The 27,151-nt window shown below is 37.0% G+C and overlaps 1 protein-coding gene across 1 annotated transcript; it reads right to left on the bottom strand.

The window, feature by feature from the left end:
* Positions 1 to 660: 660 nt before the first annotated feature.
* LOC136240834 (uncharacterized) lies at positions 661 to 25,204 on the bottom strand. The gene is made up of 10 exons (XM_066031893.1): positions 25,036 to 25,204; positions 22,040 to 22,191; positions 21,654 to 21,816; positions 19,794 to 19,870; positions 10,144 to 10,408; positions 8,717 to 9,037; positions 7,557 to 7,607; positions 2,820 to 2,901; positions 1,088 to 1,166; positions 661 to 907 (listed from the first exon to the last, which is right to left on the bottom strand). Exons 1-10 carry the CDS (start codon positions 25,097 to 25,099, stop codon positions 776 to 778), a joined length of 1,386 nt encoding a protein of 461 aa, XP_065887965.1. The 5' UTR covers positions 25,100 to 25,204; the 3' UTR covers positions 661 to 775.
* Between the last annotated feature and the right edge of the window lie 1,947 nt (positions 25,205 to 27,151).

Genomic DNA, 27,151 nt, shown 5'->3' with positions numbered 1-27,151 from the left:
AAAATCAGGAGTTTTTAAACGAACAGATAGCCATAGTACTAAATTTAGACAATTCATGGGCTGGTAACAGTACATGTGTATGATAGCCTACATATGCTATATGCATAGCCTGCAAGAAATTGTTTGGAGGGTGGTGTGTTGGTCCTAATCTGTACACAGCTACTGTATCATACTGTGCAACTAATGCATACTCCATCACCTGTTGTCCCACATGTAGCCTTTCTTAGGAGCCAGAACTGGCTACATCAATTAGTAGTACCTTTACCTTGCAGAAATTAGGAACAGTTTGCTTGATGAACTATTATAGGATTAATTGTTTGCATGTTACAGCACTTGGTGTAATTTGAGTTATCATCTGCACACTTTAAAAATTCATGTTGCGCTCTTGTAAGTCACCTCAGTTTGCACTCTTAAAGAAACAAAATTTTTCTAGTTTATTCACTTTTTTTGCGCACACGATGATATGTGGTGCATGCACTCACTCCACAGTAAAAATGAACTAGTGAAGGTCACTACTAGGGCACAACTACTAATGTCTGCCACAACACTCACCATTTTTATGTAGTGATGGTCACTACTAAGTTTGCAGTGACCGTCACTACTATGTAATGGGGGTCAATACAAAAGAGTAGTGAAGGTCACTAAAAAAGTGCACCAACGTTATATAGCACAAGAATTTCAACTTCTTTTCAATGAAAACTGACTGGATACTTAAAAATGCATGAATTAAAAACATATTGTATAGTTAATTATTTATGTGTATCATTAAAACACATTAAGTAATATCTTTTATTGTGATATACTCTCCTCCTACAGTATCACCTCCAGTGCTCAAGGCAGACTGGCTAAGTCTCTCTACATTACTGTCTGGTGGCATTGGGATCGATGTAATATGTGTACTGATTCCCTAGTGTGATAAAGAAGTAGTATTAAAGTTAATGCAAAGTGTCTAAAGCACATAAAATGCATCAAGTTATATAAGTAAGGTGAAAAATATAAAACAGACTTCCAGTCTTAACATATAGAAACATGTATTTCAGAGATGAAACAATTATATTCACAGAAATGTTTATTAATGCAGACTTACTGACACTGAGGCTGTTTCTCCACTAGATTCTGTCATTTTTAGACAACTTGATGTACAAGTAGTCTTGTGACACAGTGGCCTATAAACATTGTAACATGATCAGTATTCATTTATAGCATATACAATATATCACTGTATTTTGCTCATTAAAGTAATGATCAGAGAAAGTATTCAGACATTACACGAAAAGCTATATTACAAATCTATACAAAATTCTTGTGATTAAAGTCTTTCAGAGTGTATGCTGTGGAATAGCTATGGAAATATTTTATATAGTCATAATAAGCCAGATATAGAACTTGCATTATGAAAATAGCTGCATGTATATAATGTGACCAGATTTATGAAAAGAGGTATTATGGCCTTTACAAACTCCCAAGTTTGACTAATCATAACTACTCATGAGTTCACCCTATCGCCTTCATATTGTACCAAATAGTAGTGCTATGCTAGGGCTATTATTATGTAACCAAATTTCAAACTGGAACTATTTTCACAAGTTAAGTTACGTGCTACCAATTGGAAAGGCTATAAGACCTCTTTTCGCAGAACCGGTCACATATGTAACCCAGTCTGGGAAAACCAGTCTTATTGCCTATTTAAAAGTATCAAGAAATGCCAGTTTTAAGTTTAACCCTTAAACCCACATAATCCAGAAAATTGGATTTAAACTTAATAAATACGCATGCCTTACACAAAGCGCTGTAACTTTCGAAGTGTCCATCCTATGGCTATGCAATTTATGTTATTCTACTTGTGATGTAACAAAGATTAAAATGATACATAGGGTTTTACCCTAACACTAAATGGTGAGGTCAAAACTAGCCGTGAAAATAACTTTTTGGTTAGGTAAACCCTTACATACTTTAATGGTTGATAACTCAATGGTAGTTGCATCTATCACCTTGCAACAACTTCCATTCGATTCATCGTGAAATTTTCTATCAGGCCATATATGACTCACATGAGTAAACCCACAATTGAAATTAAACAAGTGGCAAGAATTTTGAAACACGGAGACGCCACTTGTCACTGTTCATCGCTTCATAACAAGTAAGCCACTGTAGTTACAGTGTAATCTTCTCCAAGTAGCCCAGTGAACACACTTTTAATCTATGTGTATTTGTAGGCTGTAAGAATTAAGTTACCTCACCTAGTGTCGCCATGCATGCACATATTGTGTGAACATGCATTTCCAAAAAGTTCTCTGTGGGTTTAAGGGTTAAGTGTGTTGTAGCTTGCCAATGGTTGAAGCTACGTGTACTAAATTTCACATGTTTTACACCAATTCCTTATACCTTCAAGAACATCCACTGTACAAGTAGCCAACACTTACGTTTTCCACTATTTTAGATAGTTTTTAACTTTGATGTTGATTGTACCAGGAAAACTACAAAAGGGGTGGGTGGTGGGGACCCGAAGAAGGACAGAAGCTGTTTTTAAAAAAATTAAAGAGGAAGGTGTAATGATATAGTAGGGCCATTTAGAGCTAAAATAAATTAAAGGAAAATTTTATAGCACTGGAAAAGCAGCCAGCAAAAGCATACCACTCAAGTCTTGATTGTGAAATTTGATAGAATATTCATGTAGCTTTCTGTTCTTGGTGAAAAATCAAACCTGCTGTCATGGGCGATAAGACTAGTTTCCCATATCCATTACACATATGGATATATACGTACAACAAGTACAACTTGCAGTTTAAAGCAAACAGGTTCACTATAGTATCTCTCACCTAATGCATACTGTGAGTATTACAATCCCAATTATCACAAGTATTATCCCAGAAAAGACGAAAACCAAGACTGATTTACTTCCTACAACAGCATCACAACAGCATGACATATGAATAAGTGCCTGCATGAGCCACAATATATCTTACAAGGTATATAGTTATACTACGGATACTGAAATCCAATTTAAAAAGTTTACAGCATAGTATGTACATAACAAAATGGGCATTTAACTTGTATAAACAATATCGATTGGTGATAATGCAACTGCCTTTGAATAAACATGGATTTGCAAATGCCTGATGATAAATGGAGAGGTATGGTTGACATTGGTATGAGCAGACCTATGATACTGAGGTATTTATTTATTAAACAATGTTCCAACATGTTATTTCATCATTTGTGTTTATAAACAGTGGCTAGAATGTTATTGTGATTGATTGGATTCTAAGGCAAAAACATTCAAATGGAAACATTTTCTTTTCTCTATATAGAAAAAACAAGTGTGTAGTTGGTATGAACAAACAAAGTATATAAAAAATAACACTTGTGTGCTTTTTATGAAATCGTTTTTCTTGTGGTACGGTACCCTCAAGTGTAACATCACACTCGCTCGCACGCATGCAATTACGCATGATTAAAAAAGTTGCTAAAAGGGGGGCGTGGTACCTGTTTCGATTGCGAGTCTTCATCCGTTGCATACATGCATATCGCTGGGGTCTTGCCATTTGTGACAAAATCAAACTTGACTCAATTCCAAATAACACCCATACTAAGAAATGAGCCAAAATAGGCGTCCGTAGTTACAGTCCCAGTGAAGTTAGAATAACAGTCAGTTTGCTAGTAAGTTACCACCAGTGGCTACTAAATAATAGCAGTTTTGATGGAGCATGGATTTCTCTAAAACCACGAGATTAAGTGCCTATTATTATTCTTATTATTATTACTAGGACCGGGTCACATACAACCAAGTATATGCACCAACACGACAAACCCCTGGTGAGGTTATGCACAACAAGGTGATTGAAAGTATGATGAACTTGTGATCCCAATTCAAGCTAATATGGAACAATAGTGACAGATATAACACAATAATGACAGATATAACACAATAATGACAGATATAACACAATAACACCTCGTAATTAGAGGCCACCAGTGTATAGCTGTCTCCTGTATGCTTTGTATGCATATATACTGTGTACACATCGCTGTGCCATTGCCACACCACTGATGTACCAGCACTTAGCAACATTACTGTAGCATTGTATGTAGCAATACATTATTGGCAATGGAAATTATTCAGCTATGGTGAAGGATGATGCACACAAAATGTAAACCCTCAACTTTATTTACATTGTAGGTAAGAGATGTCTCTGAAAATGACTCAATCAAGAAATGAGGCTATGCACGACAAGGTGGTGAAGGCCAGCACAGTCAGCATACAATCCCATGTTTTACTACCATACAGCCACCAGTAGTTAAGTGCAGTTCATCAGTGGTGTAGCAATGGCACAGTGATGTGTGCATACTATAATTATGCATACATAACATGCAAGAGATACACAATACTGTAGCAGATAGGGTATGCAAGCCAAGTGCTGGAAACCAGTCATATGAGACGGCCAAGCCAGCAAGCCAGGTGAACTGGAAACATGCAAAATGTACAACTGATACATGTACGTAAACAATACAAGCAAACATTAAAACATACTCCTACGTGGCAATATAAGTACACAATACAAATAAACATACCGCCATTGCATGCATGCATGCATGCATGCATACAGACATACATACATGCATACATACATACATACATACGTACATACATACGTACATACATACGTACGTACGTACATACATACATATACACATACATACAAACAAACGTACATACATACGTACATATCAAACAGTACAGTAGTACTGTAGGGATCATGAAAAACTGGGCTTTTCCAGCCAAAAATATCACCCTAAAACCAGCCCTCAATTTCCTTTCATGACAGCTTGGCAGCATTGGTTAGGCATAGCCAAGCCGAAAAATCCAATACCAAACCCTTCCAAAAGTTTTTTTATGAATTAAAAAAAATCTATTTAATTGTAATTATTATGCTGACTGACTGACTGACTGACTGACTGACTAACTAACTAACTAACTAACTAACTGATGCCTCCAGCCAAACATAACTTGACAATGGATAAGACTACAGGCTTGATTTCTTCACTGTTCAACGTTGCTTTGTCCTGAGATGTGCCTTTTCGCCAACCACAGTATGTACAATACTCGTATCATGAACTTGCCTTCATTGTCCTTTGTGCTCCAGCTCTTTTTGCTGACAGTGTAAAGTGTCAATTTACAATAGTGTAATGTGGCTTCCCCTGTGGCCTTGCCTGTGGCTGTATTGGCCAATTGCCTGTATTTTCTGTAGCGACTGGATTGATTGGACGCTTCTTGTGCTGTTCTACATTTGTAACGCTGTGTATTAAACGGCTGAAATAGGTGAAAGCGAAGTGGAATGGCCACTTCAATGTTGTTGGGGCTTGTGAATCGCCCACATTTTTCGTGGTGACTGGATTGATTTCAGAGGCGCTTTTCCTACTGTTCTTCATTTGTAGCACTGTATAATGGGGTGAGCATAGCTAAAAAGAGTGAACCATAATGGCCACATCACTTTCGAGTCAGTAATTGATATCTGGGGTGCACATTCACACAAAAACTTTAACTCTGGTGCCATCTTTTCTTTTGATGCGGTAAGTGTGTGTTCACCAGTCATAATAATATTACAAAAAAGTAAATAAACAAGTATAAGGAAAAACTAGGAATTTAAGGTGGCTCGGAACAGTTTTCATAAGGTTTCAACAGTGTTATGCAAGCAATCACATTAGCTATGAGGCTTAAATATAATCATTACTGTGGTTGACCACCAGTTCCTGTCATTTGCAAATGAATATAATTATGTTGCATAAGCACACATCATTACAGCATTTAACAAGATCGCCACGCGCTATTATTACAAGCCTTCATACAAATATGAAAGTGGTTTTTCAAGATATGACTGTTGAATTTTGGATGGGCAAGCAGTAGTAAATAAGCTGCAATTGTGCGGAAGCCGATTTTTAATATTTGCTTCGACCTGGCAGTGGCAAATTTAATAAAAACCCATTTCAAATCTTTGTGTGACATGGGTAGAATTAACGCGTGAACTAAAGAGCTGGTAGGAAAAGTAGCTCCGCACAATGATAGATAATCAGAGTGTCTAACAGCGAATCCAGCCCCATAGTGCCAAGCATGGAGGAAGAATTCACTTTGAAGGGCTAAATTTGTAACTTGCGCTACACGCATCCCAGAGAGCTCCTGTTTGTTGTAAACGGTAAAGAATAAATCACTTCATAGATTTCTGTTAGTTCAATGCACTTCATGAAGATAGCTTGCTTGTTTTAGGCCCTGTAAATTTCATGGTGAAGCCATACGGAAACTGTTCTCAGCCACCTTAAGTTTGATTAGGGATCATAGAAATAAAAAGTAGGGAAACAAGGGAGGTCACCTAGCTACATCATAGATAGTATACACTATGCACATAGTATATACGTACTATCTATGCCTACACCTGCAGATACACTAGTGGACATTTTTAATCCCTAACTCAGTCATGGGTACAGATGAATTAGGGATTAAATGTTCACTAGTATAACTGCAGGTGTAGGCATAGACAGTATATACTATGTACATAGTATATACTGTCTATGATGTAGCTAGGTGACCTCCATTGTTTCCCTACTTTTTATTTCAATGATCCTTAATCAAAACTTAAAATTCCCTTATACTTATTATTATTATTAATTTTATTATGTACGAGCCTCAAAATGAGGGTGTGTGTGCATATAAAGTACATTTATATAATATTTACATACTTGTATATATACATACATACATATAAGGATAGGTCTGCACAGAGACAACAGATTTTCTTTGAATGTACCCTGTAAGCTAATCTATCTAATACAGCTTATACAACAGTTTTTCATTCAAAACAACACATAATTTAAAAACAATAACCATACTGATAGACTGAGTATGTTTTGTGACTTGATTCGCCTTTGTGGTATACACACTTACCACAAAGGTGAAAGATGTACACATGTATAGGTCAAGGCTGAAAAGTTGGATCACGTTTTGTTTGGGAGCATGTGTGCAAAAACAAATAATTATTTAGCTGAACAATGTGGAAGTTAATGTGTCATATTCAAGCCCTGCAGCAGCCCAGTTTGTTTCATGAGCCATACCCACGTATCGGGATTGTGTGTTACTGTCTGTAGGCACATGTGGAGCCACATCCATTCATCAGTAAAGTATGTTGCAGTCTGTAGGTATATATGAAGTCATGTTCGTTGCTGTCTGCAGGCTTATGTGGAACCACACAAACAAATATTCTAGTCTTGTAGTAGGCTAGCTTCTTTAGTGCACAAAGTCCACTGACCCAGTTTTAGAAGTTATATAAAAAAGCGATGCATTGGAGAGACATAACAGTTGTTTTTCTAAGTTTGAATTCGATACGAATGTGCTCTTATAGTGCTTCACTTTCAATGCATTTCAGGCTAGGGTTGACTGTAAGTGATGGCCTGGATTTGTAATTACACTTATGAACTTCTGGTAGTATATATGTTACACGTAAGCATCATGTACGTACTCCTTACACATGTTGTAATAATGTAACAATATAGTTTTGAGGACTTACCATCATCATCAGGTTGTTTATGGTATGTCGTCCCTGTATTGTTAAGGATCCCTAAAACACAAAATATGTAAACTGTGCTCCATATGAAAAACAGTATATCCTTTGCAAATTAAGACACAGTCTATATGCAAATTAAAACACAGTCCTAATCTCCACATAATATGCAAATTAAAACACAGTCCTAATCTCCACATAATATGCAAACTAAAACACAGTCCTAATCTCCACATAATATGCTGCAGCAAAACCTCTCATGCTGCAGCAAAACCTCTCTTAGTGGCCACATTGTTATAGCAACCGGGCCTGGAAAGTCTTGATGCATTTGCCTTACTGTCTAATATTTATTAATACGGCCATATTGTTAATAAGGACAGCGCCACATCCTGTAGGACCATTCCAACAATACAAATACAACAGTCCTTCAATAAAATGAACAGTGACTGACCAGGCAGTAAGTTATTGTGTGGTACGGTTTACATGCTACATCTGCTTGCCACAAAAATTTGTTGTGTGTGACTGTTCTATTAGAATATCTCAATTTTTCATGTAAAATGTATGGTGCAAATATCTGAATCAGCAGTTTTGCAGTATCTAATTTAGTGGCCAAAACAATACTAATTACGTTTAATGTGTTAATTTGCTCAAACGTTACACCAATTGCAACTGCTATTAACGAAAAACCCCTAATGAGGGAACTTACACTTTCCTTTATGGTTGCATAAATTAGGACTATAATAATTAGCCACACCATTGATGGGGCCACTCATATTGGCTCCCATAAGTGATTAATGAGGTTTCACTGTATAACATATTTAGAGACCAATCTATGTTTCCCCTTGTATCCACACAAAAACAGCCAAGTTGTAAAAAAGGGTACAGCCTAGTTTCAAAAACCTAAGTTTAAATTGTGTTAAATGAAAAATGGCAGCCAAGAATCAAGGATGTTAATGCCATTCAATTTTAATAGTGATAGTCTTCTCATGCCATTATAAATATTGATAAGCATTAACTGCCACCTTCAATTTCATAATTGAAAATCCAGGTTTTGAAGACTGCACTGAATCTTTTATAGCTTGGCTGTCTTTGTATGGATAACACATAAACAATTATACGTATCAAAGGTATAGTAGAAAATCAGTACATCTACTGTATGTCATTACTTTCAAGTGTTAGGAAGCGAATCTTTAAAGGCCAAGGTCCATGAGTCTCATGGTCAGTGGTCACCAGTCTGACTGTGACAAAGTACCACTGTTGTGGACTTAGATCGTGTAGTACTAATGTAGTGTTTAGACTGGTGAAGTTCCTGATGATATCGACAGTTCTGCTGGTATCATTGGTATATTCTAATAAGTAATGGAGTGTTGTGATGAAATTATTTTTAATCATATCATTAATAACAGGTTTAAACGTCCAGTACAACAAGACTGAAGTATCAGTAGTGTTGGCATAATCCAGGTGGTAATCACTAGGGGCAATATCACCTGCAGGCAAACAAATCAATTAAGCAATAAAATTTTCTATGAACAATGAACATAAACACTTTAAGAACTATTGATGAGTATTATATTGGCATGTATACTATTTCCAGTATATAACAAATTCATAAAGAGTGTGTGTGTCCTATACGCAAATGAAGAGCAGCCTCTATTGAGTACATATGCATGAAAACATGATAGACTATAAAAACAGTTGAGAAGATATTTCTGTGCATAATTCATAGTTTGTTTGAGTTACAGTGTATAGCAATGAATTTTGCAAGTACTGTTACAAACCAAAAGCTAATTAGCTAATAGCAAACCATTTAATTTTATAAGCACATGGATGATTAATTGCCTATTTAGCAAGGGATAGCAGGTGCATGGGAACCTGAAATACCACAACATTAACTTGTTTTATTTTCTAACATTTTATAGTTTTGATGCACTTGTGTCTAATAGTGTTGCACCGTGCAACTAGAGTTTTTGGATGATATTCCAATAGCTGACATGTGACTGTCTCTGGACTTACTAGCTATTCAAGAAATTAGTGCTAAGTGTTATAGCCTGAGGCTATAGTATTTTTTCACATTTTACAACAATTCCTTACAGTACACTTGTACTTTCCAGCTACAAGTAATTGTTTATTTTCCTTACCACTCCCATCCTACCGTTTTGGAGCTACCCTGATACATTTGACCTGACACATTATCTGGAAACTTGGCTTTTAGTTATACCTTTAACATGGATAAGGAATGTGTAAAAGTTGAGTTATGTGGGCTATTAAGAGCACAAAACTGGTTAAAACAAGATAAAATGTTTAAGTCTTTATACCACACCAAGGAGTTACACAGCCAGATTCAGGATGGCCAGGGATACATATATACATTACATCATTCACACAGCTTGCTGCTGGGGCTGGAATAAACAGCAAGCAGGCTGCATTTGAAAGTGAAATTTAACGTAACTTTATGTATTGGTGAAAACCAAGGCAGTGATAAGACCAGATACACAGAGCCAGTCACGTATTCAGTATTTATTACTGCACTAATGTATGCGATTAAGGCTCACATATTTGCTGGCCTACAATAATGTCTGCACAATGGACTTACTGTTTTTATAAACAAATTCTCTTAGAGTATAGGGATTACTCAGGGGACTTGCACCTTTCGTGTTGTTGACTGACAAGGAAATATTCAATATCCTCCGAAAGTAAGAACTGTAATTATTGTTGAATGATAGTACAAGCTTATACTTATCATTAGTTTTAACATGATCATCAATGTAGTACTCAAATGACTCATTGTAGTGCTGCACAAGTACTGTAACACTCCTCACAATGTCGCCATCACAATAAAATCGCTTCAAAGAAGGTAACTGTAACAGAACATCATATATATATACATACATGAACCAGGTGTTTTTTCAGACCTGAGGGTACACAAACATGGTATGAGACAGCATTGAAACTGGATCACTACTAATGACCAGGATGACTTACTGACCCAGACTTCACCTACATGTGACCCAGATTAATTAAAACTAAAGCATGTGCCAAGAGCTACATTTTGGGTGCTCCACAAATTAAGTACAAGGGTAACTAGTTTTATAATATATTAATGATCAGTCAGTAGGCATAAGTTTACAGACAGCTAAATGCATTCCCTATAAGTGGGTGTGGTTTTACAAACTTTAACATTATGGTTTTGTGAATCATACAATAATAATCAATTAGTTGTGGGTGTGGCTCTGCAGAGAGCAACATATATGGATTTATGTATGCCTACAGACTGCAATACACATGGTGATAAATGAGTGTGGCTCCATGTATGCCTACAGGCAGCAATACACAATCCTGACAAGTGGGTGTGGCTCAGGGCTGCATATAGACTATAACACATCAATACACTTCCAACAAATTAATTCATTTCACACGTGACCCAATCCAGGTCAAACCTAAGACCTGGATGACCTGGACTGGTTAACTCAACCCAGTTTCAATGTTGGTATGAGATAATTTGTAACAAAATCAAGATATATGGTAGTGTGCCACGCAGCAAAGAAATCCAGCATGCTACACCGTGAGTACATTGACAGGAAGAATGAAAACAGCATTTTCACGTATGCATAGTTCCATTGCCCCTTCTCCGAAGCACACCAGTTTTGCATTACAGCTTTCCATCAGGTAGAGTAAGCCATGCAGCGAATTTGATTACAATTGCACCACAAAAATCCACACCGTGCATTATGAAAATTTACTAGCATTAAAATCCATTTCTTGGCCGCCACCCTTGATTTCTCCCCAAGGCATTTAATAATAAGGCTTCACCATTTTTTCATAGCTTGGCTGCATGTTTTTGTGTGAATTCATAATCAAACAAATGTGACCCACTGAGCAAAAACCCGACTTGTTTGCATATTTCTGTTTTAGAGATAAATGCCATTGAAATACATTGGGTAAAAACGTGTGCTACATAAATAACATTTTAATCGCTTCAGTAAACAGTGAAGGAAGACTCAAATTTAATAATCTAATATAGCAGTGGATTTGCCTCTTCGTGGAGAGTAGGAATATCTTTGTTTCATTTCTGAACCATGGAGTAAACGTGAGTTACGTGTGCTTGTTTACATTGCGGTACAATGTAACTTTATCGTCGCCATATTTAAGCTTGAATAGCCTAGCATGGGTGTATTTAATGAATAGAATGACACAAGTCCCAACTCCGTAGCCCATTGCACACGAGAGTTATGATCGACTAAACGAGTGCCTCTAAACTTTTTTCCGTATAAGTACTGTGCAAATCTATTGTTTGCTCTTCTTGTTGTCTATTGCTATAACTCCAAAACCACATACCAGAAATGGCTGAAACTTTAACAGTCCATTGGTTTTTCCCTCTACACAACAAAACTGTCATAAATAATGAAAATGCAAACAAGTCAGCTTTTCGCTCAGCGGGTCACAATTATCCTAACTGGTTTGGTACATACATTTTATGCATACAATTATACAGATGACATCTCACCAATTTGAGTTGGTAAGACATGTTGTATTGCTGCTGTATAGCATTGTTTTACATATTTTATTAGACTACTTTTTGCATATTTTTGAGAACTTCTGACCTACACACATAAATGTTTCAACTAGAACAATCATTGTAGATCTAGCTAAAAACTATGAATTTTATTACTAAGTACAAAACTTTCATTGAGAAAGTGAACACCTCACAGCATTAATTAGTATTGGTATTTGTGTTACAGGTAAAGAAGGCTCAAGGAGCCTGTAAAGCCTGAGCTGTACAAAATTTATTCAATCATTAAAGGATTTAGGCATGGAGGTGAACTCTGCTTAACCTTTTCAACATTTTAATGCACTTTTTACACAACAGTGACTGTTCTATTAGAGTATCTCCATCCTGCAATGTACAGATATTTGGGCTTTGTAGTTGTTGCTTCTTCATTTTTCTAACCATCAAAAGGTACACCTGTAATAGCTAGCCTATGTACACAGCATTATTCCCATAAACTGTTTAACCTGTAGCAATGAAAGAAGCTCACCTTTTTGTGAATAAATGTTCATAGCACTGTGAACTCTTATCAGATTCTTTGCAAACTCAGTATGTGAATTTACCTTTATATGCTGTTTAACTGTACCAAATTTCAAGGTAATCAAATTAAGCATTTGCATTGTATAACAAGCTTTGCAAAGTGTGTGAAAAGAACAATCCTATAGACCCCTTAAGAACAAAACACTGAAGAAAAATTGAAATTTTGGCTGTTCATCTCATGAATGGTTGGAGCAAATTTTGTCAAAGTTCCTGTGTGGCTTACCCTACCTGGCAGACAGCTATAATGCAAAAATGGACTCCTTTGGAGAGGGCACCATGGAGTTGTGTAGGTGTGAAAATCGCATTTTCTTTCTTCCTGTCAATATACACATGTTGTGACATGCCTGCTTTCTTGACCGCACAACACACTACTGTGTGTCTTGATCATGCAGTAGTAGTACTGCAAAGTACATATTATGAAGGTTTGAGCTTTCCTGAACAAAATATCACCAAAAACTTCATACCAGTTAGGTTAGACAAAATCAAACCCAAATATGCCTTCAGAATGACTCGAAACACTTCCAACAGGAACTTTATTTTCTAATGACAAACTGACTGGTACCTTCAGCCAAGCATAAATCACCTTAAGGCTATGGGTTTGATTTCTTTCAAGTTCAACAATGCAAACCGTAGCAACTACAAAGCAAGGATCATGGACTTACCTTAAGCTTTATCTTTCTTTGTACCGTGCAGGTGTTAATTCACACTTATGCATCATGGCTTCAGTGCTAACTATCACAATAACTGTCTCTAATTTTCGTAGTGAGTATATAAATTGATTTCAGATGTGCTTCTTGTACTGTTCTTTGGTTTATATTGTGTATATGGGTGGACATACAGTAGCTGACAATGAAGCAAAGTGGCCACTTTGTTTTTGAGTATTTGATAGTCAAGATGTGCATTCAGTTTCACAATTAATACTTATAATATGTCTGGTGCATTGGATGCAGTATGCGCTAGTTCACCAATCATAATATTATTGTACAAAGAATAAAAAAAGTTAATCCTACAGTATGGTAGTACTGTATTATTAGGAATCATGGCTTTCTTGCCCAACAATTTCGTGGTAGTGTATGCACGCTTGTAATAATAGTTACTGTATGTTGTGCGTCTGGTAGAATAAGATCAGTCCACGCCATATTCTACATGGTGTCAGAAGTGTTGAATCTACAGCCCCCCAGTACCATTTTCATTCTTAAAAAGTGAAGAATGGTCGAAGTGGAAATGGCAGTTTGAACAATACTGTCAAGTGTCCAAAATGGTGAACAGCAACAAGTGAGCACTCTGTTGTACTGCCTAGAAGCTGAAGAGATCTTGGACACCACCCATATCTCTCCACAAGATAGAGTGAAATACCACAAGGTTATTGGTGAATTTGATCAATATATCAAAGTGAAAGGGAGTGTTAGTTTATATGATGGGTGTGTTCACATTAACCGGCTCCTTAGACGAAAACTGCCAATACAAATAACATAAGCTCCGGCTAACTTACCACATGATAACTGCTGTGGATGCAGAACAGGCGCACAGAAACTAAATTTCTGGAGTTTGTTGACACAGTGCAGAACATCGACAATATAGCCAGTATAGCCAACATCGACAATATTGCAAGTAGACATTGGTGACAAAGTGATAACATTTAAGGTCAACACTAGGACTGAAATTACCATGATATCAGAAACAACATGGAACAGCCTGGATAGAAGTGAGCCTTTACAACAGCCAAAGGTGTCACTCTCCACTTTCAATTGAAAGTCTTGGGTAAGTTACCCCTCACTATTGCATACAAAGAAGTTTATATTACTTACATTGTGAAGAACTTGAAGAACAATTTGCTAGGGTTTCCAGCTGTAAAGGCATTGAAGTTATTGTCCCACATAGAATCTGTTGATAAAAACATCCTTTCACAGTACCCATCAGGTTTGGACACATTTACACAGGAATACAAAATTCAACTGAAACCAGATGCACAACCGTTCACTTTAAGTACCCCTAGAAGCATTCCTCTCACTCCAAGGCCATAAGTACAGACAGAATTGAAGCACATGGAGAATCTTGGAGTATTATCTTGGGTGACAGAATCCACACCATGGTGTACAGCAATGGTGGTTGTGCCAAAGGCTTCAGGGACAGTGCAAATTTGTGTAGACCACTGAATGAGAATGTCCTACGAGAGGTGCACCTGATGCCAAAAGTTGACACCACTCTTGCCCAGCTAACAGGCACAGCAATTTTTAGTAAGCTTGACGCAAATAGTGGATTTTGGCAAATCCCCTTAGCCAAAGAATCTAGACTACTGACCACATTTGTCACATCATATGAACGATTTTTGCTTCAACAAATTACCATTTGGTATATCAAGTGCACCCGAAGTATTTCAGTGTCAGATGAGTGATATCCCATCTGTTCTCCCTGGTGTGCTATGCCACATAGATGTATCCTGGTGTTTGGAACCATCCTAACAGACATGACAGTAGGCTTCAGGCAGTGTTGGAATGAATAAAATCTGCTGAAGTTACTCTAAATCCTGATATGTGTCAATTTTTCCAAACACGGATCACCTTTCTTGGTCATGTCATTGATCACCGTGGTATTTCACCAGACCCACAGAAGACATCAGCCATTCTAGCAATGAAACCACCATCCCAGTAACAGAACTACAGAGATTTAAGGGAATGGTGAACCAAATGTCAAAATTCTCACCTAACATAGCCCATATTTCCAAACCATTAAGAGTTATTAAGTGCCTGGACATGGGAAGCCTCTCAAAAGAGTCATTCAAAGAAGAAATATCCTCACCTAGACTGCTAGCACTTTATGATCCTGCAGCAAAAACTAAAGTTAGTGCAGATGCTCTGCATGTGGCCTGGGAGCTGTTCTCCTCCAGTAACAACAAGAGTTACAAGGCCAGTGGCGTCCTATTGCTTTTGCCTCACGTGCTCTAAGTGAGACAGAACTTCGGTATGCCCAAATTGAGAGAGAGGCTTTACCATTGACATGGGCCTTGGAGAAGTTCTCAGAGTATACTCTATCCAATTAGAAAGCAACCACAAACCACTCATACCACTTTTAGGTTAAAAGAGCTGGATCTCCTATCTCCTCGGGTGCTACGATTCAGACTTCGTCTAATGAGACTTCACTACACAATTCGTCATGTTCCAGGGAAGTCTTTGTACACAGCAGATACCCTGTCCTCATAGAACACTCACAGTCAGATAGTGTTAGCTCCATGAAAACAGAGCAGTTTGTGGAAACCATCAGAGCAGTGTTACCAACAAGTGCAGAATGTTTAGAAAGATAAACACAAGCCCACACAAGTGATAGAATTTACTCAAAGTTAATTGAATTCTGTAAATCCGGATGGCCTACTAGAAACCAACTTAGCAGAGAATTTGAAGATTATTGGAGATTTCGAGACAACTTTACTCTTTGAAACTCTCTACTGTTGTACCAAGCATGCATTGTTGTACCTGTCAGCATGAGACAGGAGACCCTTGAGAAAATCCACCATGGTCATCAGGGCATACAACAATGTAGACTAAGAGTTTTTTCTTCTGTTTGGTGGCCAGGAATCACAAATGCAATAGAATATTTTGTACAGACCTTTTTAAGTTAAAGAGTTCCAACTATTTGCTTGTCGCAGATTACTACTCTATAGAGTCGTTGAAGTGCAGAAATTAACCACCACTACTTCCTCCAACATTGTGACACACTTGAAAGCTGTTTTTGCAAGATTTGGGATACCTGTTACTTCAGTCACAGATAATGGTCCCAGTTAGATTCAAAAGAAATGGAAGAATTTGTATGAGCATATGATTTTCACCATGTAACAACAAGTCCTTGCTATCCTCAGGTTAATGGTCTTGCAGAAAGGATGGTAAAAACTGTGAAGAAGTTATTGGAATATTCAGCAGATCCCTACAAAGCTTTACTCAGTTACAGGGCAACTTGGTGTGGACTTAGCCCAGATGGGGAAGAAGATAAGGACAGATGTTCCCCAAGTTAATAGTAGTTTTGTACCAAAATGGAAACACCTTGAGAAATTTAGAGCAGTAGATAAAAAGTACAAACAAGCACAAAAGGTCAACTATGATCAACGTCATAGGGTCAGAACTCTCCCCCTTCTACCAGCAGATCAGGCAGTTTGGATAGATACTAGAGGACAGCAAACTTCAGGACAAGAGTCACTCACAACTGACACATCATGTTCGTATATTGTTGAAACACCATCTGGAGAGCTCCGAAGAAACAGAGCACACTTACATGTCCAAACTGATTCACAGCCTTTAACAGAAGAGCCTAGAGAACCTATTCCAGTAGCCACCACTTCCTCAATACCTGTCACACGCTCACAAACAGGTACAGCCATTCATCCCCCCTGATCGTTTACAACATTGAAGAGCTGAAGAAGGGAGATGTGACATGAGCTATAAACAATATTATGTATGTAGTAGTGTATGCACGCTTGTAATAATAGCTATTGTATGTTGTGCGTCTGCTAGAATAAGATCAGTCAGGTGATTGTCCACGCCATATTTTACAAAACATTTCCAGCTTGGTAGTATTGGTTAGGAATAACCAAGCCCATAAGTGCCTTCAGAGTGACCCTAAACCCTTCTATACTAGGGATTATGTCAAAACAATGAAACAAGGGAGGGAGGTCATCTGCACCTGCAGCTATACTAAATTCCTATTTCAGTCATTTATAGCCAGTCAATAGTAGTATAGCTATGGGATTAAATGTTCACTAATATATATATATAATAACTGCGGGAGTAGACTACCTTTTTGTTTCACTGCTCTGTTTTTCTATGATCCCTAATCAAATGTAAAATATCCTAGCTTGTACTTGTACAGTAGGAACTACTCCAATATGGCAGTTGCAAACACCTGAACTTAATTCTATGCATCTCATACATAGCTTTGGTTACCCAGCTAGAAAAACCATCATACAGTACGGTACTGAGTACTGTGTATTAGGAATCATGAACTTTGGGCTTTTCTGGCCAAAACCATCACCCTAAAATCAGCCTCACAATATCTTCATGGTGCCTTGGCAGTATTAGTTAGGTATAACCAAGCCAAAAGTGCCTTCAGTATGGACTGAAACACTTCCAAAAAGTGCTACGAAATTAAATATTTAGTGGAATTTTCTACTGACTCCTGACTGACTGACCAATGTCTTCAGACAGGCATAACTCAATAATGGCTAAGGCTATGTGCTTGATTCTTTCACTGTTTTATGTCACTTTGTCCACAGACATGCCTTTTAGCATACCGCAGTATGTACAATGCACGCATCATGGACCTATGGGAATCGTCCATATTTCCATGGTGCACTTCTCTTACTGTTCTTCATTTGTAACACTGTGAAATGGGCTGAACATAGCCAAAAGCAAAGTGTGATGACCATGTACAAGTCAGTAATTGATAACTGGGACACACAAATTGTCTGTATCTTTTGTGGTGACTAGATTAATTGCAGAGGTGCTTCTCCTATTGTTCTTCGTTTGTAGTGCTGTGTAATGGGCTGAACTTAGCTGAAAGTGAAGCTTGATTATTTTATCCTGGGGTTACTAGTACCCCTTGCCACCACCCCTAGCACTAAAGATGTTAAAAGTGCTAGACAAATACTAAGATCAAATTGCAATCAATGAGCAGGAGCCACCTGACCCTCAGCTAGTACAAGGTCAAGTGCTCCTAGTGAAAGTGTACAGCCCTGATGTGATCTACATAGCTCCTCTCAAAAACATAATAGTGGAGAATAACTAATCCTGCATTGCAGCCATGACATCACAGAACTATATGACAACTCCATCTGAAGAGAGACAAGGAAAAATACAGTAGCAGCATGACCCATACCACCAACTGTTGAAAATACAAGTGGGATAAAAGAACCCATCTCAATTTCCCCTAATACGTTGTTCATACTTCCATTGTTTCTCGCATTCAAAATGTCAATAAAATGAGGATACTTGGGTACTGGGATATAAAGGTGCATTAAACACTTTGACATCAAAAATGCCTACTGAAGCGTAATGGCCATTCATTTAATGGCCATTCATTTTCAAGTCAGTAATTGATAGATGGGGCATGCGTTTAGACAAAAACATTAACTCTCTTTTGATGCGGTATGCACAGGTTCACCAGTCATAATAATGCTACAAAAAGTAAACAAACAGTATAAGTAAAAATTAGGAATTTTTATTTTGATTAGGGATCATAGAAAAAATTAGGGAAACAAGGGAGGTCACATACACCTGCAAATATACTAGTGGACGTTTAATCCCTATTTCAATCATCCCAGGCAAAACGATTCTGCAAGAATATTTTGCAAGAAAAACATTCTTGCAGGATTTTATAATCTTCTTGCAAGAGCTTACTCTTGCAAGAAAGTCCAGCACAAGAGTCCTGCAGGATCTTGTAGGATCGTTTTTGCTGAGATGGTAAAGACTGAAGCAGGGATTAAATGTACACTATATAGTATATCTGTAGGTGAAGGCAACCTCCCTTGTTTCCCTACTTTTTCTATGGTCCCTAGCTAATCAAACTTAAAATTCCTAATTTTTACTTATACTTGTATATCAGAGTTTCCTTAATTAAAGGGGCTATGCGCTCAGTTTGTTGACATCATGAAGCCATTTAAGTTTATGATGTAATCATAACAAAACACGTCATTATACACAAACACGTGTGCTGTAAAATGGTGTGATTTGTTTTTGCTGGCCTTGTACAACGATTGTAAGCCAGGTGAGCAAGCGTAGAATGTTTCCTGAGTTGCCTGACATTGTGGCAAAGGCAGTACATTGTAGTAGAAGGCGTGATAATTCTCGAGCACTTCATTTTATTGCAATAACATTGCTGTTTACAGCTGTTTACAACACACCTAGCCTAGCTAGCTGCGATACAAAAGCACAAGTTGTTGTGTAGTGTTAATTAGTCCTCAGCTGCTTGTTTATTCCTTTTGCAGCAGTACAATGTTAACCCTTGGTGATTTTTGACATTGCTCTCCCATGCAGCTATTGGCTTGACGTCAGCACCTCAGCACCTTACGTACTAAAATGAAATGTTACGTATTGTTCATGATTTCACTGGTAGTAAAATGTTAAACAGTTTCATCAAGCGCATAGCCCCTTTAAACACAGCATTTAACATACCGTAAAGTATACCAAAACTAATCTCTCATCATCCACTCTTCTAACAGGTGTAGAGATAACAGGAGCAGCACGAGGAACTGAATATTAGCATAAAACACATTTAACAAAACTTTCTGATGACTATAACTTAAGTAAAATGTCATACACAGTTTACATACGATATCTAGTCACAGTTACCATAGGAGGGAATGTTAGTAATTTTGCACAACCATCTCACATGCTATGTTTGAAGGTTGTGTCACATAATACATTAGTTGTGTACATTTAAATGCAGCATAGCACTAATTTTATTTACTGTATAGCTGGTTATTTTCGAATAAAAAAATTTTGTAGGAACAGTAATATCTGAATTTTGAAGGTTTTATTTTCGAATAATGTATATTTTGAAGTACAGGTGACTTTCAAGCAAATAGAAATTTGTGTCAAATTACAACTGAAATACGTGGAGTCTACGTGTGCTCGCCTTACTGATGGAATTGAGGATGGAATGATCCCCACTTTTGCACACTGGAAAGAAGACTGAGTTATAAGTGAAGTAGTTATACAGTAGCCACTGGTGGCGAGGCAATCGCTGGCTCGATCAGCAGATGGCACGGGTTCCCAACATGGCCATTCTGGATAGTTTATTGGCTGTTGATGAAGTAATGATACTGTTCAAGCAGTACAGAATACACAAGCGAATACATGTTGTTTGATCACGTGAAAGCACATTATTTTTACTTGTGGGAATATATTTTCGAAGAACGATAGTACTTGGGAATTTATTTTTGAAGAGAAGGGCCTCTTCGAAACATCCGAAAATAAAACCCTTCAAAAATTACCAGCTATACGGTATTTTCACTCAGACTAGGATAGCGATTTCCTCTTCTAAAGGCTTCAAGACTCGCGGTGTCACTCGTGAAGTTGAATTGTGTGTCTGCCTCCAGCTTAGCTATACTACTATAGCTAGCTATCTAACTAATATTGTTATAGAAAAAACACTTGTACTTTGTTTCCTTGATTATCGCTTCTAACATGTAATATTGGTCCTTGTAGAGATAGCTATAGCTATTGTTAGCTAGCTGTTGCTGATAAATTATTTTTGAAAATGCATAGGTTTTTCAAAAATTTAACCTTTTGAAAATTTCCAGCCATTTGCTAGCTAAGTGTGTGTAACTAATCAATTATCAAGTGTTTTCAGTATACCTAAGGATGGCAACATCAGGATGGCCTTTAGAAACATAAACCATACAGACAGATGCATAGCTTTCAGCTTTACATAGACATTAGATATTGAAACCTCAGTTTCACCTCTTCTGGCATGCATTCCTTTCCTGATAAACAAATGAGATAAACATCACCTGAGGCTAATAGGTTGTGGCAAACTTGAGCTGACTTTTATTGCAAACCACAGGATAAACTGCTGAACTAGTACAACATGCAGCTATATCATTAAATTGCAGGTTTTGTGTCTCTTAGATATATGCTTTGTGCATGTTTTTAAATACAGTACATTGTACATAGTTTCAAATCCAGGAGTTATAACAAGAGCAAATTTCAATGGGGTTAAGTGTTTGTCTTCCGAAACTGAGGAAAGAGAGCATTGTCGGCCCTTAAGAATCAGCAACTGACCAAATCACTACTTGATACCGAGGAAAAGACGACTTAATATAATTTTGGAACACAAACAGTTGAAACAAAGGTTCTAATTACTATGAACTCTGGGTCAATCCAACTGTCCAATGTCTTCAGTAAATTGTAACAAAATATTCTAATAGAACATTCAATTTTTCTAATAAATTAATTATTTTAGTTTGAAAGACGTATATGCCATGAAATTGTAAATATTGCTGATGCACACAAAACCATCTACATAATTACCTGCTGGTCCTATATCAATTCTGCACTCATCTGACCTGTCAGTTGTATTGAGATTGTTATCATATCTTGCAATTGCACGAACTGTACAGCTACACTGATCATAACATGTATCCAGTGAAACTGTAAATGAGTAACTATAGTGGAATGGAGTAGGAGTGTTCATCTGCATAAAGAAACAAAAGTAACAGACATTATATTATGAATAAATACCATGTCATGTGTTACGGGGTAAGAAAAGAATGCATGGTATTACCTAATGTAAGGCACAGAGAATACACTGGATAATGACCATACTTTACCCAGGGAGGTGAAATATGAGTATTCTACTGGGTATACCACATCACCAAGGTATTTGATGGCCCATTGATCCTAACTTAATAACTTACCTTTTTATAGAAGTCTGAACAATTAAAAGTAATTTGGTAATGTTTAACTCTAATGTTTATGTTGTTTTTATCCCAGGAAAGTGATATCTGATGATGCGATCCATCATAATTAGCTCCACAGTCTTTTATCACTGGCTTGGGCTTTGAGTTGTCTGAAATAATAAAAAAAAAGTTGCAATCAGCAATAAGTACAAGAGAATTAATCATTGAGTACCATTTAATGCTAAACATGTACATGAACAATATCCGTTTTGTACTGTAATAGCAATATCCCCAAAGTTATCAATTATATTTGGATAATTTTGTGATTATGTAACCAAGTTACTTTTTCAACACAATCACATATCTATTCAATTGCATTACGCCTAATCTATCATGTTTTTGTTCTTGAATTCACAAGACAAAACTTCAAGGTTAGTAGTCTATAGGATTACAGCTTATGTCTACATGGCTAGCAGTGTAATTTTGTGGTCATTAAATGCCAAGTAGAGTCCATTGGTGACTATTACAGTGAGTTTACAAGCTTACATTGTCTATAACACAGTAATAATTTCTCAGTTATCTGGACAAATGTAGATATAGATACGTAAATAAGTACACGCATGCACGCACACACCATGCATGCACATAAGCACAAATTTTTTGAAAACAGTTTCAGGAAATTAGGTATATGCCTATAGCATTTAACAGTGTTGAAAAGCTCATTGTTCATGTATTAATCACCTCTTTATTCTTGATTCAAAAACTGTTTCATTCCTAGAAATAGTCTTGCTCTGCAGCCCTGAAAATTTCTAGCAGTGCTATAATACTACTGTAGGAATTGCCTTACTAGGAACTGAAATCAGGAAAGTGCTTGGATCCAGACCAGGTCAGGTTGTCCAGATTATTCAGGTCACATTTTGTCCTGGTCAAGTGGGTCTTGACCACACTTTATAGATATACGAACTGGATTGGATCACATGTGATGACAAGCTTGATTTTGTTGGTATGACAATGTGAATGACAATGTAAGCAAATAATATATGTAATATAGTCACCGAGTTAGAGTAGGACTTTTATAGCAAATTGACTTTAAATATATAATGAGCTATAGTGTGTAGTCCTCCAGCGCAGTTTTAGATTTTAAAAGCTGCAAAGAGGGAGCAATAAGGGAATTTGTGACTTGTGCATGCTCAAGATATATGGAGAATGAATAAAACCAACTGAAATAGAATGTAAAAACCATGAGGTCACTGCACAATATGTGAAGATCAGCATTAGCAGGTACTCCTCTGTATCAAACAAACTTTACGATTAGTTGCTGAAAGCATTCTAGTGGGATAATTAGTGAGAAACTGGTGCCTGAGCCTGGTGCATATATTGGCACAACAACCTTACTATATTGAAGCTTTGGAACAGAGCTTAAACTCTAAACACAACACTGATGACTGGATAACAACATATCTATGTGTTCAATTACACTGCTCACTCAGTACAAGTCTCGACTTCAATATCGCTATAAACCGCCAATATGTCCGGTGAGTCTCAGTGGCTGTATTAATTTCGTGCTGCTTTGAGAATACGACAGTATATGCAATTCACAAATTTCCCCATAGACGGAAGAGTACTAGAGTTCTCACCCAGAGAATGTGAACTGGAGAATGACAGTTATCAAGCTGAAGCCCAGCATTTTTTCAATGTTACATAAGATTTTGTAAAGTAGTGTAAGATATATCAGACAAGCAACTTGCTGAAATTAGACTATTATTATTCACTATAGATAATCTTAAATTACATTAACATCAAGTTATGATATTAACCTAAACACATGTATATCCCATTTCATTTTGATTGTTTACAATGAACCATTGTCACTATTTAAGTTCAATGCCACGAACTATACTCCCCATTGATATTAGTTTTGAAATCCCACACTGTTCAATAGGCTCTATGCACACATTTCCATGTCTAACATATTATGCATGGTGGTAAACACATTGCAGCTCTGTAAACATACCTTAAAAATATTATATAAAGTTATTAAGTGGGGAATTGATATCTGTAGCCAATTGATTGCTCCAAATACTACAACAGGACTTGAAATGTGTGCAGCAGGAAGGTGATTGACGTATACTCAGTGCCTGTTATTAGTGGTCATGTAGCCAACAATGTTCCACATATCACAGTATTATATTGAAAAAAACATGGAGGTGTGATGCAACATAACTATCATGATTTTCATCTATATATAGCACCACTTATAATAGATAAAGCCATGCAACTTTCTCATACTTGAAAAAGTGGTGGGTGGAAGATGAATGAGGGGATTAGAGTACACAAACAAACCCATCAAAAACTTAGTGCTGCTAAAAGCCACCACCATGGCCATAAAGTTGTTACCAAAAGCACACTTTTAACTCCTTAGGATAACTATACAAGTCAAATAAGTGATGTAAAGCTGTATTATAATACTTGCCAGCTTGAAGCTAAAAATATTAGCTAACAGTGTTATAATAATAATAGTGCACTGTGCAGCACTTGCTAAAATATTATCTGTGCACATAGGATTGCATTCACCATTAATATGCCTTTAAATAATCCATCCAGATACACCCTTGGACATTTAGTGGTACAGTTAAAATTTCCCTTGGTAACATAAACACAGTCATATAGATGATTGAGATAGCTGTTTTTTTTTGTTGATATCCAATGAGCATGCACTATGACCTACCATGCAGTCACACGCATAGGAAGCAACAAAAGTGAAAAGAGGGTACTCCCAGAACACTAAAATTTGGTTACACCAGGAAAACCGCATGTCCTGTCCGCCATACAGTACGTCTACAAAATCACTGTGATCACAGCACGTGCATGTGTGTGCTATTGTTACATCGCTGGTAGAAACTACGTACACCTCGTACGTACAGTAGGGTACGTACAGTAGGGTACGTACAGTAGGGTACGTACAGTAGGGTACGTATATACGCATAGTATAGAGCTACAAATCACTGACGTACCACAAATTGTTCCTGATGGAATTAAAAGGATCACGATGAACCATGGTTGAACACACAACGCCATCCCTCCGTACAGACTAAGCGCAGCTAATAGTTCACTTGTTCGAGTGATAGACAATCTGCAATCTCAGCATGACGCACTAAGTGTGAGAAGTACTGGTATCACGTGCAACCGTGTAGTATTGCGGCGCCCTCCTCTTGACCGCAAATTTTAAAGGGGTGCTCAGGGCCAGATCAATATTGTGCCTGATCAATATGATAAATTTATTAAGCCATTTCAAGTTCCTGAATTAAAAGCATGCAGTTAGAAGAAAGCACTACACATGCCTGGTTGCTTGATTATTTTAGCAACCCGGCATACGTATAGTGCTAACTGCTTTCATTAAATGGCCAATTATCATAGTGATCAGGCACAATATTGATCCAGCCCTGAGCATGATTCATAGAAGCAGTTCAAAGAAGAACCACGAAACATACCTTCCTTACATGATATGACTTACTCCCTAAGACTCCAAGAACTTAATCTACCCAGTTTACTTTACCACCGCGCTAGAATGGACCTGGTTATGACTTATAAAATTCTTAATAACTTAGTATCAGTGGACAAAGATTCTTTTTTTTAACTTTAAATACCAATCCTACCCAATCAAATGGACTCAAAATTTACAAAAATTGTTTGAAAACTACTGTTAGAGGACATAGTTTTTTTTTTTATCACAGAGAATCATTAACAATCGGAACAATTTACCCCCTGATATTGTATTCACACCTAATGTACTTATTTTAAGACTACATTAGATTTGTTTTTGTACGACCGCCAATTTTATTTTATTTTGGTAAATGCGTAGAAGACTTTGTCTTTCCTTGTACCAATAATTATTATTAACAATATACACACACACACACATACACTAGGGTTGAGACAAATAGTTTGAAGCTTTGAAGCTTCCTTCGGTCTCATAACATTCGGATGCTGTTTTACCCCACCAAAGCTTGTACATGTTACTCAAGTTGCAATTACAGTGATGAGCCCATGTAAACAGAAACTAGTTAAATTAATCTTGTTAGCTGCTAGCCATCTAGCAATTCGAGCACGTTATACATGTTGTATAAGGTGTGCCAGACTGATGTAAGCAGAGATATCATGTGCACATGTACATTAAATGTACATGTACTTATTCATATTTGTATCAAAAGCAAAAAAAAATTAACAAACAGTAGCTATCACAAGTATTTATACACTTTTCGGCCTAGCAATTTTTGTTGTAGTTTTCAGAGTAAGTAAAAGATCCTACTAATTCCTATCAGTGGGAAAAATTAACATGATGCAACTACAACTCATGATCATGAATACAGATAAGAGAAAGGAGAATCATTGGTGAAAGGTCATCTAAATTAAGTTTAGAACTTTGAGGAAATTGATGAAAGCTCCTATTGCAGTTTATGATATGTAACATGTACACTAAACATTGAACATGCAAGTTGTATGTAATATACATAATTGAACACACAGTTACAGAGTACGTATACTTCTACAGTAGCAGATGGTGAAGACATTGAAAGCCCTACATCACCAGTGTAGGCTGAGTGCATGGTCTAGTCCTATATGATAGTAGAGCAGAAGTTAATATAGTGTATTTTAATTTAGCAATTTAGTGGATTAATTTACAAGAGAATGATGCAATCATTGCATCATTAAATTCTATGTGGATTGAACAGAGAAATGATGGGGACATTGGAAACTGAAAACTGAACTTGGTTAAAAACATAGTACCTCTTCATCCCTATAATAAGACCTTTTCATACTTCATGATCATTACAGTGGACATGTGAAGTAGGTCCAAGGGTGATGTAACCTACCTCAATAATTAGTGCTCATTATTCATAACCTTAAAATAAGTCCCTCAATTTAATGAAAAAAATGTGTAAAAGCACCTATGAAACTAACATGTGGTTTCAATGTGCAAGATGATGAAGTGCACCATAATGGTTTTTGGTACAGTTTTACTGATAAGGTTAGCTAGCTGATTACTCTACGTGGTTCAATGTAACATATACAAGTGGAAAGGGTCTTGTTAGACATCTTGTGCAAGTCAATTCCTCTGCTCTATGATAA

This window comes from Dysidea avara, chromosome 12 (genome assembly GCF_963678975.1).
Source record: "Dysidea avara chromosome 12, odDysAvar1.4, whole genome shotgun sequence".
Classification (NCBI taxonomy): domain Eukaryota; kingdom Metazoa; phylum Porifera; class Demospongiae; order Dictyoceratida; family Dysideidae; genus Dysidea; species Dysidea avara.
This window is presented reverse-complemented; position numbering and strand designations above follow the sequence as displayed.

Excerpts from the sequence above, each read along its gene's own strand:
- LOC136240834 (XM_066031893.1), bottom strand. The coding sequence starts at position 25,099 with ATGGCGTTGTGTGTTCAACCATGGTTCATCGTGATCCTTTTAATTCCA. Across the intron at positions 9,038-10,143 it reads AGAATTTGTTTATAAAAACA|GTGATATTGCCCCTAGTGAT; the intron begins GTAAGTCCATTG and ends GTTTGCCTGCAG. Across the intron at positions 2,902-7,556 it reads TAAACAACCTGATGATGATG|GAAGTAAATCAGTCTTGGTT; the intron begins GTAAGTCCTCAA and ends ATGCTGTTGTAG.